Here is a 15,341-nt window from a genome sequence, read left to right on the forward strand (position 1 = left end):
AAAACTCAAGATGGTTCCTGTAGTTGTTTTGCAGATTTCTTTCCTTTAAATGTACTGTAGTGTACTTTAGTTTTGATTTTTGTTCATTCTGGTTTTCAAGTCAGAAAATGCTACGTTTCCCCTCCCCTTATTTTGATTCCTAGTGGATCACGGAGACTGGTGGCAGAATACGGGCAGAAACTTATCCGGATAGCAGCTGTTTGGTAATTGATATAGCTGAGAGGGATGACTCAGGTGTCTACAAAATAATGCTAAAGAATGAGGCTGGAGAAGACACAGCTAATATCAACATCAAGGTGGTTGGTAAGTCATTCTCATGCACTAGGCCACAACACCAAACTGGCAGATTTTATCATATCTACTTCACTTTCAATAAATACTTGTTAAAGAAATCCCCCCCTAGAATCAGTTTCTTTTTCCCATATGAGTCTTTCATATCTCTTATGGTGCCCTAGGGCTCCTCTGTTTTGTGACCCACTCCAGTGTTTGGCATTCCAGATCCCATCCTTCTAGAGGGACCCTTTTTGGAGCCTTATAGATAGACTTATCAGCTGTAGGGTGAAAGAAACATCTGAAGTACCTTATGTCCAGTGGCTGTCTACCCTCATGATCTGTTTAAGGTACTTATGTGGCTCCCATTTCCATAGCGTTTTGGCACACACCTCACTACCTTTGCTGTATTTATCTTCACAACTCCCCTGTGAGGTTTTATCACCATTTTACAGAGAGGGAACTGAGGCACAGAGAAATAAGTGACTCACCCAAGTTCACACACAAAGCCTGTGGCAGAGGAGGGAACTGAACTGGAGTCTCAGAAGCCACAGCATAGTACCCTAGCCACCAGATCATCCTTCCTCTCTATGAAGAGGTTTGCTCCAAATTAGTCAAAAGGGTTCACGAAGTGGGAGCTCTTTTTGACCGCCTGAGCTAAACATTGAAGCCCACATTCCTATAGTGCTCAGGACAGGATTTCATTTCCAGCATATTCTGACGTTTTCTTCCTGCCATGTATCTAGTCACAGTAACTACACCTTCTTGACCTCCAGACTTGGTTATTGTGACATATGTATTCTGTCTTTGAAAGCTGCTCTTAGTCTCGCTCTCATGGAAAAGCCTGATTCCACTTTAAGAATTTTTATTTTTATTTTGTTTATTTTACAGTATTCTGTGTCCTCCTTTACTTCATTTTAGAATAACTTTTTAAGATTCATTTTCTTCTAATTAAGATATGTTTATTGTGTTTGCAACAGATGTTCCTGACCCTCCTCTTGCACCAAACGTGACTGAGGTGGGTGAAGACTGGTGTTTTATGAACTGGGAACCTCCAGCCTCTGATGGCGGGTCTCCTCTTTTAGGTAAGTGCCTTTCTTTTGTTTGGTGATATCAGAGTATGGTCAAGGGAAGTGAACTCCAAAGAAATGGACCCTGAATTGAAATGGCTCAGCCTCTGGTCCTGGAAAGTTCAATTCTTGGAAATCCACAGGAAAAGCATCATATGGCTGTTAATCTCTATAAGAGGTGTTCTCTTGGATATCTGGGTTACAGATCCTTGGAGACATGAAGACTATCCTCACCATCTTGTAATGTTATTAAATTACCACTATTTTGACAGGGCTGAGTTGGGTGAGTAATTTGCGTATTATCATAAACCACCAAACTCTGAAACTTTGTTCTTTTTGTGAGTTAGCAGACTTAGGGAACAGATCCATGTCTAGCTGAGCAGCTTCCAATATACAACAATAAATGGACATCAGGGGTGCTCAGAAGCTGGTAGACCTGGGCTCTTAATCACCGTGGGCTAAATACTGTGATGTTATAATATTACGTTTAAAAATGGTTGCAATTGGAGGAGAAAGCCTAACTTGCAACTGTTAGCAAAACCCCAAGGATCAGAAAGGAATGTAGAGTGGTAGCCAGAAAAGGGTACTGGCCAGCCAAAAAGATGGCATTCATTTTGGCTTTGTATCTGATTGTACAAATGCTGGTCCTTTATTTAAGTTTACATAATTATGTTTATTCAATAGGATATTTCATTGAAAGGAAAAAGAAACAAAGTTCCAGGTGGATGAGACTGAATTTTGACCTGTGTAAAGAAACAACATTTGAACCAAAGAAGATGATTGAAGGTGTTGCTTATGAGGTCCGTGTATTTGCTGTTAATGCAGTAGGAATTTCCAAACCAAGTATGCCCTCAAAGGCTTTTGTTCCCTTGGGTGAGTAAACCAGAATATAGAAGTATCTGCACATTTAAAACATTGGCTTGTGTATAAAATTTTAAAGAGCCACATCCAACAGTCCTAACTTTCTGCTTGTAATGTCTTCTTTTTGTGAAGCAAGGGGATGTTTTACGCAGAAGAGCACACGAGTGGCATACAGTGGACAGAATTCATGAGAGAATAGGATCAGTGACAGTCTTGGTCCCTCTGTGTATTCCTTATAAGAATCTCCCATTCTGGAAGCAACCAAGCCCTGGAAATTAATCTTTAAAATTGGCCAAAAATCAAACGTCAATATTTTCACGTTGAGTGGCTCAGTGTCATGTGCTATGAACTCCATATGGAGATCTGAGTTTCTTTCACACTTATTCCTTTAGTAATAATGCTTAGCACTTGCGTAGTGCTTTGCCATTTCCAAAGCCTGTGCAAACAGTAAATTATCCTCTCGACCTATTGTAAGTTGACTGGTATCAACTCCATTATACAGATGGCAAAATTGGGGAAAAGTAGTTAAGTTGGCCAAAATCATCCAGTAAGTTAGGTAGCAGAGCTAGGATTCAGACTTAAGGGGGTCCTGGGTTCCAGCCCTGTGCTCCATTGACCATACCATGTTAGTGAAATCACATTTCTTTTCCCCAGAACGGCTAACGTGGTTTCAACACCTTTTCTTAGCCAGGGTAAACTAACCACATTGTAAATAGTTTTGCATACCCGACTATGTATTATCTGTAATGTCGTAGCACCTAAAAGCCCTATTCATGGACCAGGACCCTAGTAAGCCCCAACCTGGTTAAACCTGATGGACAGTGTCCCAGAAAGCCATGCTGGCACCTTTGTGGAAACACACATGTTTTTAAATGATTCTGATAAACACAGTTTCCCTGTAGTACACACAGTACCTTATTCTCTAGGTCAGTAGGCAGTGGTGGGCCCCTCAGGGCCCATTCCCAGGGGCTCCAGCCAATTTGAGGGCCCTTGCAGGAATGCTGGAACCTCTGTAGAAATGGGGGGGCCAGTGGCACTGGAACTGTGGCTCCTCCCTGCTCCCTCACTTCCCCCCAAGGGCCCACCCCCTGGCCAGGCCAGAAGCCAGAGCTGGGCCGTGGTAAGAACTGCCCAGGGAGCCAGGACACTGTGGGTAGCCTCAGACCCTCCACCTGCCCTGGGTAGGGGCCAGCGTGGCAAGAGCAGACCCTGTCCATGTCCCTGTCCCTGCCCAGGGGGAAGAGGAGGCCCTGTGGAGAGGGGGGGGCTAAGGCCCACCTCAGCCTTGCACTGGGAAGAGTCTGGCTCCACTAGCAGGGTCTGCGCATCATAGCAGGAGCACTTATCAACTTATCAGCTCCCCTGCCGTGAAGCACAGCCCCTTCCAGCACTGCTTCGTGCCTGCCCAATGCTACTATGCCCATGTTAAAAGGTGGGCAGGCATAGCCCTCCCACTTTTAAAAGTGGAAGGCCTTGACCCCCTCCCCCAGTTCCAGCACCCCTAAGCCCCCAGGGTGTGGGGGGCCCAAATGTTCTTTGTGCCCAGGATCCCAATAAATCTTAATCCGCCTCAGTCAGTAGGGTTTTGCTGCCTTTTACAGAGGACACTCATAGTCCTAGGGAGCATAGGGAAAGAGTGACCTCTCCTCTTCTGAGAGTAACAATACTGTGGTCTGAGGATCTTCTCATCTATCCAAATGTACATCAGTGCTGAAGAGCCTGGTAAATGGAAGTTCTGGGAGCAGTTACTGGAGGGCCAGTATTTTATTTACTGAGCAGGTGTTTCTTAATTTCTAATGGGACAGAATAAAACACACACCTTTCATAAAGGTGAGAAATAAAGCCTTAAATTCTCCAGTATCTATGCCCTAGAATCTGTTTTGCCACTTTGGGCAGCAATTAGAAGATTCCCGCTTGCTGTATATCATAAGTGCACACTTTAATGCTAATACAAATGTTTTCTTTATTTTTAGCTGTCACCAGTCCACCAACTCTCCTGGCAGTTGATGGAGTAACTGATAGCACTGTTACAATGAAATGGCGGCCACCAGATCACATTGGAGCAGCAGGTTTAGACGGATATGTTATAGAGTACTGCTTTGAAGGAAGTAAGTGACAACAACTATAGCATGCTCCTAGTGCTTAAACTAGGTGAGACTTGCCCCTCGTTTTCTCCATGAGAGCTGACTGTTGCTTTGAGGTAAAAGTTAGCCAGCCAGAATTCTCAAGCTATGGGGTTTCATCCAGGCTCCTTTCTAGCTACTGCACACCTATCCGTTCCTACATTTGATCTGGCATTGCAAAACAACATCCGGTTAGTCTAGTGACTTGGGGGGCAGTGCACTGTGCTGATGTGCAAGAGTTCATTGTTCAGGGGCTTCCACAGCTTGCTCCCTGAGGACATGAAATCTGGCTATATCAGAGAGATTAAATATTTGGATGGATGGGGGAAAAGGAAAAGCAGGACAAATGAACTTCCTAATTGGCAGTTGGAGAAAACTGGAGAACCACGTTTCGACGTGTTTTGGATTAAAGTCCAGTCACATAGGAGCTTGGAGAGTCTATATCTGGTATCTTAAATCTGTTCAAAATACTAACAAAAGGCTTTCTCTGTGTTTGGAATCAATAGTGGCTTCCTCGAGTACCAGTTTCACATACAGAGGACAGACAGCCCTGTGGCTGTGGTATGATATCAAATAGAAGTGGTCCAAGCCACAAAATTCAGATTTGGATTTGAATGCCCCTTGCATTTGGGAGAGTTCACGTACAGGATTTTTCATTCCAATTTAGAGGCATATAGGAGGATAGGAGGAGTGTAAAGGTGGAAAAGGGGGAGAGAAAATTAAATGAGCGGAGGAAAATAAAGGGAGACAGAGAAGTGCAAACAATATATATCATACAACCGGCAGTTTCACTGTGTAAAGTGATCAAATAGCAAAACCTCAGTGTTTCCCAGTTACATACTTAGCAGAAGCTTTCTTCTGAGTGGACATAGAAATGGAGTCTGGGGGCAGAAAGCAACGAAGGCTGGTGACATCTGGAATGGGTAAGCAAAACTTGACACAGTGGAATAAGCAAACTCCAGTCATTGTGGGCGTCCAAGATGACTATTTCTGGGGCATCCAGGGGAATGAGTCTGCCAGAGAAATGCAAATTTTGATGAACAGTGGTGCAGTTTAGTTCATTTTAACCACTTGCGATGTTATCTATGCTGTAAATCTAAGGACTAGTATAACCATATTACACAATTCTCTACAAATGAACGCCAGTTTGTGCATTTAAATCAACAGGAGTTTTTCATGGGGAAAGTCTGTAGGATTCAGCCTGAAGGCAAGAGCTGTACAGGATAGAACATATGACCCACAACAGGAAAGCTTTTTGGGATTTAAACACCCCAGTGGAAAAAATAGAGCAGAAAATCAGCCAGATCCTGCATGGTACTGAGTGCCTTTAAATCTCAGTCAAGTCAATGGGAGCAAAGGGTTGTCAGCATCTCTGAGGAAGCCCTCAGCACCTTGTAGGAGTGGGCTGAAAATCCTTAAGGAGCAGGAAAGAAAATTGAAGAAGCTCAGAGGTACTGAGCAGTTGACATAAAGGTAAACACAACTGGAACGGTAGGAAGGGTTTTCCTTCATGTATGGAGGGAGGGAGATGGGAGAAGGTCTGGAAAGAGGAAACATGCAGTACTAGATCCAAATGAAGCACATACATGATACATTCATATTTTCATATGATATTTCAAATGCACAGGCATGGATGTTATTAATAAACCCTGTAGAAAACACTGTACTAAGAAGGCAACTGACGACTTAATGAATCTAAGAGCTGCCGTACATTATGCCCTTGTTCTGCACACATAGTTCCCACTGAAGTCAATAGAAGTGTTGGGCAAAAAGAGAAAAATCAGGGATATAATATGGCCATAAGGTCTCAGTACTATGTAGCTCATTGCAGAACAGCACGAGGAATTTTCTCTAATCAGATAAGAGGCTAAATACACTATTTATGATAATACCAGGGATAGTATTGAGAGGGATTTTCCAAATATACATTTAAAGTGGTAGGAGACCAAAGATCCTTGTATACCTGTCGAACAGAGCAAATTCTTTACTTTTTTTCTTTCAGATAGGTTTAAAACATAAGAAGATACAACAAAATGACCGTTGAATCTGTCATTTTGGTGTTACCCACCTCAGATAAAATACAATGATTACAATGTATTTTACATAGATTTTTGTGTGTGTTTGTATATATCTATATATGCCTCACATATATACATATACATTTATATATACACAATCAAAATTATGTATGTATATATTTTATCATAACATTTAGGAAGCAAGCTTTATAGAAAATACAAATAAATAGATATTTAACTTACTGTGTATCCCTTTTTCTTTCTTACACTGTTCTCTTCAGTCTTTTCCAGCGTCTGTTGTCCCTCGGACTAATTTTTCTATAATGTTTAATAATTCTTTTGAATCTCAGGGTCCTTTATGACTGTATCTTTCATCTGTCTGATTCTGCCTTTCTAGCCCGCTTCTTTATCCCTTCAATAGTATGTTGTCTCTTTCTTGCCCTTGAATGTGTGATTATTAGAGTATTTTTAATCATCAAATTTTTTACAAAAAATCATAGGGTGGTAATAGGGAGAAGGGGGAAAATCATAGAAATATATAGATTACAAGTGTCAGGTGTCACAGGCATTGGTTTGTACCCTAGAAACCTTTATTTCCAAAGTGTAGGGCCTGATCCTGCAATTGGATCCACACAGATGGATCTCTGTAGCCATTCAGAGACTCACTGGCTTCAGTGGGTCCCATGTAGCTGTAAGGTTGCATCCACATGTATCTATTGCAGAATTGGAGCATTGGGATGAATATCTAGAACTGGGCTTGCACTGTGATAACAGGGAATACGTTTCAATGCAGGAGATCCTACCCCAGAGCCAGCCTTTAATATCCAACTTGATTCTTCTTTAAAAAGGGGGTGGAAGGTCTTTTTTCCCCCTTTACTCCTTGGTGGGGAGGAATTCCTGGAGGAATTAAACCTCAGTAATATAGGGACTGACCTAGTTCTTTGTGTCATCTCAGGGTTAGTTAATGAGCTTTTGCTGACTACAGGTAAAATTCATCCCTGTGCAAAGGGCCTGCACAGGACCTGTACAACCACTTAGACCTGGGTCTATTTTGAAAGCTAGCAATTTGGCAGCTTACAAGGTTTTCAGTTGAATTGGCTCAGATTCTTGCCATCACATCCACCCACCAGCATGCACCAGAACCAAAATAACGGATTTTTTAAAATTGTGGAAATTACAGAGCCCATGATTCTATGGCCATGACAGCTGTAACCTTAGGGGTTACCTTAAATTAACTTTTATTCCTGCACTCTGCTATTCTTCTTTCTTTCCTTCCCATTAGTTAAATTTGTCCTCTCTCAAACGTCTTTTTCATTCCTTCCCTTTTTCTTTGTCCTCCCTCTCTCAATACTCTTTCTTGCCATTCCCTCCTTTTGTACTATATTTCCTTCTCTCTTTTTTCTCCATTTCTCTCCTCAAACTCTCCTTTTTTCTCTTTCCTTTCCCCTTTTCATGACTGATCAATCCAAAAAAAAAATTTCTTCTGTCTCACCTGCCACCTTTTCCCTGAGCACCATGAATTGTTCAGAAGAGCATCTCTTCTTCCCCATTAGCCATCTCCAGGGCCATAATCACCCTGAATAGTAGCTCCCACGCACCTTCAAAGTTAAAACTGGCCCAAAGAAGAGGTCCCATTGTGCCACATGTAGTTTGAGGGACAAGTGGTTTATCCAGATACGATTAGGCCTCATTTCTGTTCCCACCTGAGCACAAACTGGGACCAAAACGCGTTCTGGAGCCACTAGAGGTTTTACTGTAGGGATGCTCAAATGGAGTGAGGCAAATGCCCTGATGCTCATGGGTTTAAATACCTGGATGCACTTCCCAGTTCATTGAGAGATTCAGGCACAAAGCACCCAGGCCAGGGGATAGGGCTGAAGACAGCAAAGCAGTGGTATGAAGAAGAATGGGGACCTGATGCAGAGAGAAGATAGTACAACGAAAACTTCCTTGAGTTATCCTATTTGGGTCAGGTGTGGTTCGTTCTTCTTCAACCTCACATTATGGATTGAGCCTTGGCCTTAGTAAACCATGGACAAAACCAGTTAAACTACTCTGCTTACCTGGAAGAGTACTACTTATACAAGCTTTATTCTGGTGACTGTCCCTCACCCCAGATGCACTTTGCCTGCAAACTCCCTGATCACCCTACAGGTTCCTCCTCTGAATCTTCAGGGAGCAGTACAGCTCTATGCATAACTACTAACAGGGAATGCTAACCACTGACAATACTCCTGTGTGAAAGTGGGTGTCTGATTAATTTTAATGATGGACTCTCACAAGGTATATCGGCAGATCTGTGTGATGAATTGGTGGAGGCAACTCATGACCTGGAAGGTACAGTATTCAATGAAGGTTATAAAACTTTCTTACGCATACCAAGACAGATTTCTGAGAGCCTAACTGACTTTGGGGGCCATGAACCTCCAGAACCTGCAGCTTTACTTACCAACAGAAAGATCTAGGAGCATTCAGATGATGGGGAAAGGATCAGGAAACTGAATCCCTAACTCCAACCCTCTTGTGTTTAGTTGGAAGAAATTCTTTTAAACAGAACTGTGTTTAATCTCTTCCTAAGAGCGGGTCCCATCCTTATAAAAATGTATCCAATATTCTTCAGTTATTCTCCAGTGCACTAAAGCTTATAATAGTGCACTTACTTGTCTTGACGGCCAATACCACAGTGGTGTGTTTTTTTCTTTATAAGCAAAGTTAAACTCCTGACTTGTTGCTATAGCAATCTGACTCTGAATGTCAAAAAGCTAGGGATCTTAAAGTGATCCAAATTTGGAGAGCAGGAGGGGAGGGATGAGGGAAACTGTGTCATATGTAACCTGGGCTTTTCTAAAAATATGTAATTTTGCAATGGATCCACGAATTATATGTGACCATATTACAGCAAGATGAAAAAACTGAGAACACTGGAATCATTTGAAGAACTCTGATCAGTCTTGTCCTTATTTCGTAAAGTGATAAGCAGAGAGTCTGTTTTTCATGGCAGCCCTATTTGTTAAAATTCTAAAGCAGCTAAATAACAAATACTTCATTAATTAGCATTAGAGCGAACAATAGAATGCAGTTAGATCATATAAAACATTTCTGTCCATACTTAGACCTCAGAACACTCTACAATTGTAAGTAAATATCACTAACTTCATCTTACAAATGGGACGACTGAGGTACAGAGAGCTTTGGTGTCCTAGCTGTGGCCAGTCAGTGGCAGAGCTGGGGGATAGAACTCAGATTGCTAATCCTAGGCCCTGTCCATGAACCATGCTGTCTCCCAAATGAAGCAATAGCCATAGGAAAACTGACATTTCATAAATAGCTAATTATGTGCTACTATCCTCTATACACGACCGGTGTGATTTTAAAAAGTGCTCAGTGCTGGTCTAACTGTGCTCCCACTGAAGTCAATGGTAAATTCTTCATTGACTTCAACAGAAGCAGAGTTAGGCCAATGCTGAGTGCTTTTGAAAACCACACTCTATAGGCCCTCGTTTTTTATCAACAGACTTTTAATGGATTTCTTTAATTACATCCTGTAATTACTGTTCACATGTATTTACTTTTTAAAAAAGATAATGCTGAGTATCCTTAGAAACATTTCCCTCCTTATTATCTCTGTATTAATCCAAATCAATGTCATATAATAGCATTATTAGAGAATAAAATCGTTACTCAGCAACAGTCTCTGTGCAGTTTTTGGCTATATTATAAGTTTTCTTGATGGAGAAGTGATTATGTGTATAATTCTGTAATTTTGCCCCCTCTTTTTTCTTTTTCCTAACCCAGCGGAAGAATGGCTAGTGGCTAACCCCGAACTGACAGACAAAACAAGGTACACCATCACTGACCTGCCAGCTGGTTCCAGAATTTTCGTGAGAGTAAAAGCTGTGAATGCTGCTGGTCCCAGTGAACCTAGATTGCACCCACAACCTATTCTAGTCAAGGAAGTGATAGGTGAGCTACACCACTGTTTCTCTCTTCTCTCCCCAATACACACACACTTTCAGCGTTCATGCTTCCTCTTTCTTGTGACTAGCACCTGCAGTTGGAAACTGCAGAAACACTGCCATACAGTCACATGCTGAAACCATGCCAATGCAGTACTGCAAACTCCAAGCATTCAAAAATCATGAGATTGCCTTAGAAATAATACATTTTGGGTTGTTTTTCTTTGCCTTCTGGTTTGTTTGCGTTTTTTTGAAGCTTTAGGCCTCATGTTTTTAAGCTTCTTTCTACAGCCAAGAAGGCTAGAAGTTTGCTTTTTTCTTTTAATGAAAGTTGAGATTCTCAGGACTCCAGAGCTGGGGCTTAAAAAATAATAAATAGCACACCAAATCTGATGAGACTCTTGATAAAATTGCAAGAATTGGCAACACTGATGCTGGATAGAACAAGCTGCAGGCTCAGTAGTGAAAGTAGGCCACATCTATCACTTCAATTTGCTTTTTCATCACCTCAAAAAGTGGAAAGAACAGTAATGCAGAAAGACATGGTTACACTTACATTCAGTCTCATTCCCTTCTTGTGCTGCTGACCAGTGATCACATGGGCAAGATTTGAAATTTGAGAGCTAGTAATAAAGCTGAATTTGAGCGTCCGTTCATACACACTTTGTTGTCCACTATTGGATCTGTACAACTGCCCTGGCACCATGTGAAGTGATTTACCCCCCAATATCTTTGTAGCCGGCTGGGACCAAAGGTAGTTAGTTGTACATTGCCTTTGCAAGTGTCCAATCCAGGGGGCTGCCAGAGGCTGGTTTGTCTTAGCATAAATCAGAGCAGTTTAGCATGGGGCCAATATATCAAGCAGGGATCATGAAAGTGTAGCAGCACTCTGAACATTTGACACACTCCCACGGCCCTTTCCTGTGGTGGGAGACTCCTCAGCTGGCCAGATAGTGCAGTTTTAAAGACCTTCTGAACCACTGGAATAGCACAGAAGGGCTTTAGCAGGAGCTGTGTCTGGCCCTTCGTCTTTTTGTGTAGTTTGATCATTTTTAACGGTGTCCATCACTACCGACCCATTAGCCTATCAGTGCGCTCAGCACTTTCTAAAAAATAGGGCCCCTTTAAGGTGTCTTAAGTTGGGAACCCAAAAGTGGAGGCATCCAGTTCACATCTCACTTCGGAGGAATGTAGGCCATAGGTTTTAATGTTACTAATGTTGGTGCTCACCAACATCGTTAAATTCAATATCACAGTTAAAAACAAAAACACGCTTTTTTTTTTAGAACCTCCAAAGATTCGTCTACCAAGACACTTAAAACAAACCTACATTCGAAGGGTTGGAGAAGCTGTGAATCTTGTTGTTCCTTTCCAGGTAAGAAACAAAGACACAGTTATTAATGCTTATTTTTCTTATATTGTGATTGTTAGAACTGCATGTTATACGACTGTGGTGGGGCATGAAGCTAATTTAAGCAGAATTAAATCCTGGACAGCCAGGACACCTGCCAGATGGCTCTTTCTGTGCCTTCTGAAATCAGATTGTGCTCAGCTGAAAACTGAATTTTGTAACTAGCAAACAGTGCTGATCTGTTGTCTGTTGTCCACAGAATACCCATAATCTCCAATGTAGACCTGCCATTACACACAAGATAATCACTAGCACAGCACAGAGCAGTTGCAATAGGCGGACAATGATAAGATATGGTGCCTAGAGCTGAAATGTGACATTTATTCTCTGTCTTGCTTTGGGGGTGATGTGAAGTTTCACCAACCCAGCAGAATCTTTGTGCAACAATGCCTCATAGAGCCCCTAGGAAGCACAGTTGTTGAACCAGAACTTTCAAGGATGCAACATGCACTTTCTACTCCAGCTGGTTAGCTCTGCTGGCTGGAGGCAGGGCCATAGCCTGACCTTATCTGACACCCTCTGCAGAGGCTAGCTGTTCCAGTAACACTTGTCTGCAGAGTCTTTGCTCTGCTGAGTGCAAGGACCCCTACTGTGTCCAGACCTTATGCTTTCTCCTTCCTTTGTGCACATAGACAGATGCCGGGCACAATATATGCTATAGGAAATGCTACTCCTGGTAAATAAAAGTACTACTGTGTGGTGTATACAGTCAGCCAAAATACTCTGAAAGGACTGAAGTTAACATATTTGGACAGCACTCCTGAAATTCTTGTTTCTAGAAGAGCAAACTCCCAGTAGTGACATTGCATGATCAACAAGTTAGTGTCTATTGATATCACACTGTGATTCTCTTAGGGCATCTGCTTCTGAGAACCACTGAAAACAAAATAATATTGCCCATTAAGTTCAGAAAAAAACAAGTATATGAACATGTGACTGCCTCTGAATTGCCTTGTGTTTAGAGTTATCTGCTTTTTCTTTAAAGAGTTTCCACCATTCTGGTTCAAGAAGACTTTTATTTTGTCTTTGCGACAGCCTAACACCTCTTTCTCCTCCCAGAAGCATACTTCAGTTGTTCCATGGCTTTTTACAGGGAAGACCAAGGCCAAAGGTATCTTGGAAGAAAAATGGCGCTTCCGTAGACAAGAATCAAATTAACATCCGCAACAGTGAAAATGATACTATCATCTTTATCCGAAAGGCAGAGAGGAGCCACTCTGGAAAATACGACCTGAAAGTGAAAGTAGAAAACCTGGTGGACAAAGCTACAATAGATATTCAAGTAGTTGGTATGTTTAAAAAAATAAGAAAATGTATTTTGGCAAAGCAGACTCCAAAAACTTGTTACCAGTGTGCTGGAAAACATGAGATTTCCAGTTACAGCCTCCTCTGTACCATGGTACATCTCTACGTCAGCTCACTTGGCCAGAGATTCTGAGTGAGGTCCTCAGATAGTGTAATTGGGGACCTCTGTACAAAACGTCCGTACCAGCCTGAACATTCCAGTCCCACCCTAGAATCCTACACTACTTCACTGTTTGTAATGGATTTTTATGTTCCATATTTGTCAGAAAAACTGAAGCTTTTTACTGTTAAGATGGCACTCAGTCAGATCTGATACAGCTCTGTTGTAGCAAGAGTTAGTTTCTCACAAACATGACTTGGAAGAGACCATCAGTGTTAGAATCATAGAATATCAGGGTTGGAAGGGACCTCAGGAGGTCATCTAGTCCAACCTCCTGCTCAAAGCAGGACCGATGCCCAATTTTTGCCCCAGATCCCTAAATGGCCCCCTCAAGGATTGAACTCACAACCCTGGGTTTAGCAGGCCAATGCTCAAACCACTGAGCTATCTCTCCCCGCAAAAAAGCCTTATGATGGAAAAAAGAGAGACACCTGGGAAATCTCATACACTGTCTATCTATATCTTATAGGTGAAGCTGGTAACACAGTCTATACTTAAGCTTGCCTGAGACTTCCCATTATAAGATCAAGTTTTCATTTGCTTATATCTTTGCAAAAATAGTAGGTGATTGTGTAACTGAAAACTGTATCATAACACATGTGCACAGTGGAGTCAAATTAAAGGTTGCACAGGCAACTTAAATTCTGGCATTTCCTAAATTTTGGGTGCTTGACTTTGCAGTCTTCTTTTAGCATTGTTTTGTATGTGTAAGATATATATCTACAGCTATTTAGATATAGATAGAGATAGAGATATATCATATCTGAGAGAGAGAGAAACAGAGAGCAGGCATAATGGAAAGATGACCGTGCCATATCATCATTACAGATCGCCCTGGCCCACCACATGTTGTAAAGATTGAGGATGTTTGGGGAGAGAATGTTGCTTTAGTCTGGCAGCCACCAAAAGATGATGGTAACGCTGCCATTACTGGGTACACGATTCAAAAAGCGGACAAGAAGAGCATGGTAAGTTATAAAATATGTTTGACTCAGTTTAAATCCAACAGTCACCACGTTCTTTCTTCTAAATATAGAAAGCCCTATTTACATGGACAAATGTCAATGATTGAGGCATTGGATCATTACAGAACCACACCACTACTCAGAAAATCTCAAAAGTTCATCAGAAAATCCCAGTGTCCACAGTACTCGAAGTTTATAAATGAAAACATGTGTATTTACAAATCTGTGTTCAGATTAGAGATAAGAAAAGGAGGACTTGTGGCACCTTAGGCACTAACAAATTTATTTGAGCATAAGCTTCTGTGAGCTACAGCAGCTTATGCTCCAATAAATTGGTTAGTCTCTAAGGTGCCCCAAGTCCTCCTTTTCTTTTTGCGAATACAGACTAACACGGCTGCTACTCTGACACCTGTCATTATGCAAAGCACAGATTAGAGATGGTGCACGTGAGGGGGACGGGTGGGAGTAGCTCGGAATCTCATTTGTCTAAACCCCTCAGAGTTTGCGGGGAGCTCAGAGAAATAATAATTCTGTTTTGTTCCCTCTGGAAATAGAGAATCAAAATCCCAAATGCTCATTTTGGAGGCAGTGTGGCCCTGCAGGTAGTCCACTAGATGGTTAGGAGATCTGAGTTCTATTCCCAGCTGTCACTGGCCTGCTTGGTGACCTGGGGCAAATCCCTTCACTTCTCTGTACTACACTTCACAAATTAGGTTAGTATCATTAACCCTATTTTACAGATTGGGATACTGATACTTACCCAATATGTAAAGTGCTTTAAGATTTACAGATGAAAAGTGCTATATGAGAGCTAATTATTGTAATTATATCACAACCAAGCCCCTGTTTTATAGCTCTGTAAGAGACAGTGGTTGGATTTCTACATTTAATAGATACTGCAAGTTTGGACATTGTGAATCTAAGAGATATGAACCAGTTTGCATTAGAAGAATACTAATATCCTGACCTGCTGTGTGACCTTTTACCAGTCAGTTCACCTCCCTGTGACTTTATTCCCCCTCCCACCCTTCATCTTTCTTTAGATCATAAGCTGTTCAGGCCAGGACCTGTCTCTGATTATATCCATACACAGTGCCCAGCACAGTGGGGGCCCATCTTAGTTCAGACTTCTAGGTGCTACTGTAATAAAAAATAAAATAATAACTAGTGTCCAAAGTGTACTCTTTGCTCATAGGGCAGTG

General features: G+C 41.8%; 1 protein-coding gene across 1 annotated transcript in view; it reads left to right on the forward strand.

The window, feature by feature from the left end:
* Positions 1 to 15,341, forward strand: part of MYBPC1 (myosin binding protein C1) — a 184,812-nt gene that overhangs the window by 150,911 nt on the left and 18,560 nt on the right. The window contains exons 21-28 of the mRNA XM_077832526.1: positions 144 to 303; positions 1,251 to 1,355; positions 2,025 to 2,213; positions 4,175 to 4,309; positions 10,138 to 10,305; positions 11,585 to 11,673; positions 12,803 to 12,998; positions 14,003 to 14,142. Coding sequence (XP_077688652.1) covers positions 144 to 303; positions 1,251 to 1,355; positions 2,025 to 2,213; positions 4,175 to 4,309; positions 10,138 to 10,305; positions 11,585 to 11,673; positions 12,803 to 12,998; positions 14,003 to 14,142 — 1,182 coding nt within the window. The remainder of the gene's footprint in view (positions 1 to 143; positions 304 to 1,250; positions 1,356 to 2,024; positions 2,214 to 4,174; positions 4,310 to 10,137; positions 10,306 to 11,584; positions 11,674 to 12,802; positions 12,999 to 14,002; positions 14,143 to 15,341) is intronic.

The sequence above is a fragment of the Eretmochelys imbricata genome, chromosome 1, assembly GCF_965152235.1.
Source record: "Eretmochelys imbricata isolate rEreImb1 chromosome 1, rEreImb1.hap1, whole genome shotgun sequence".
NCBI lineage: Eukaryota > Metazoa > Chordata > Testudines > Cheloniidae > Eretmochelys > Eretmochelys imbricata.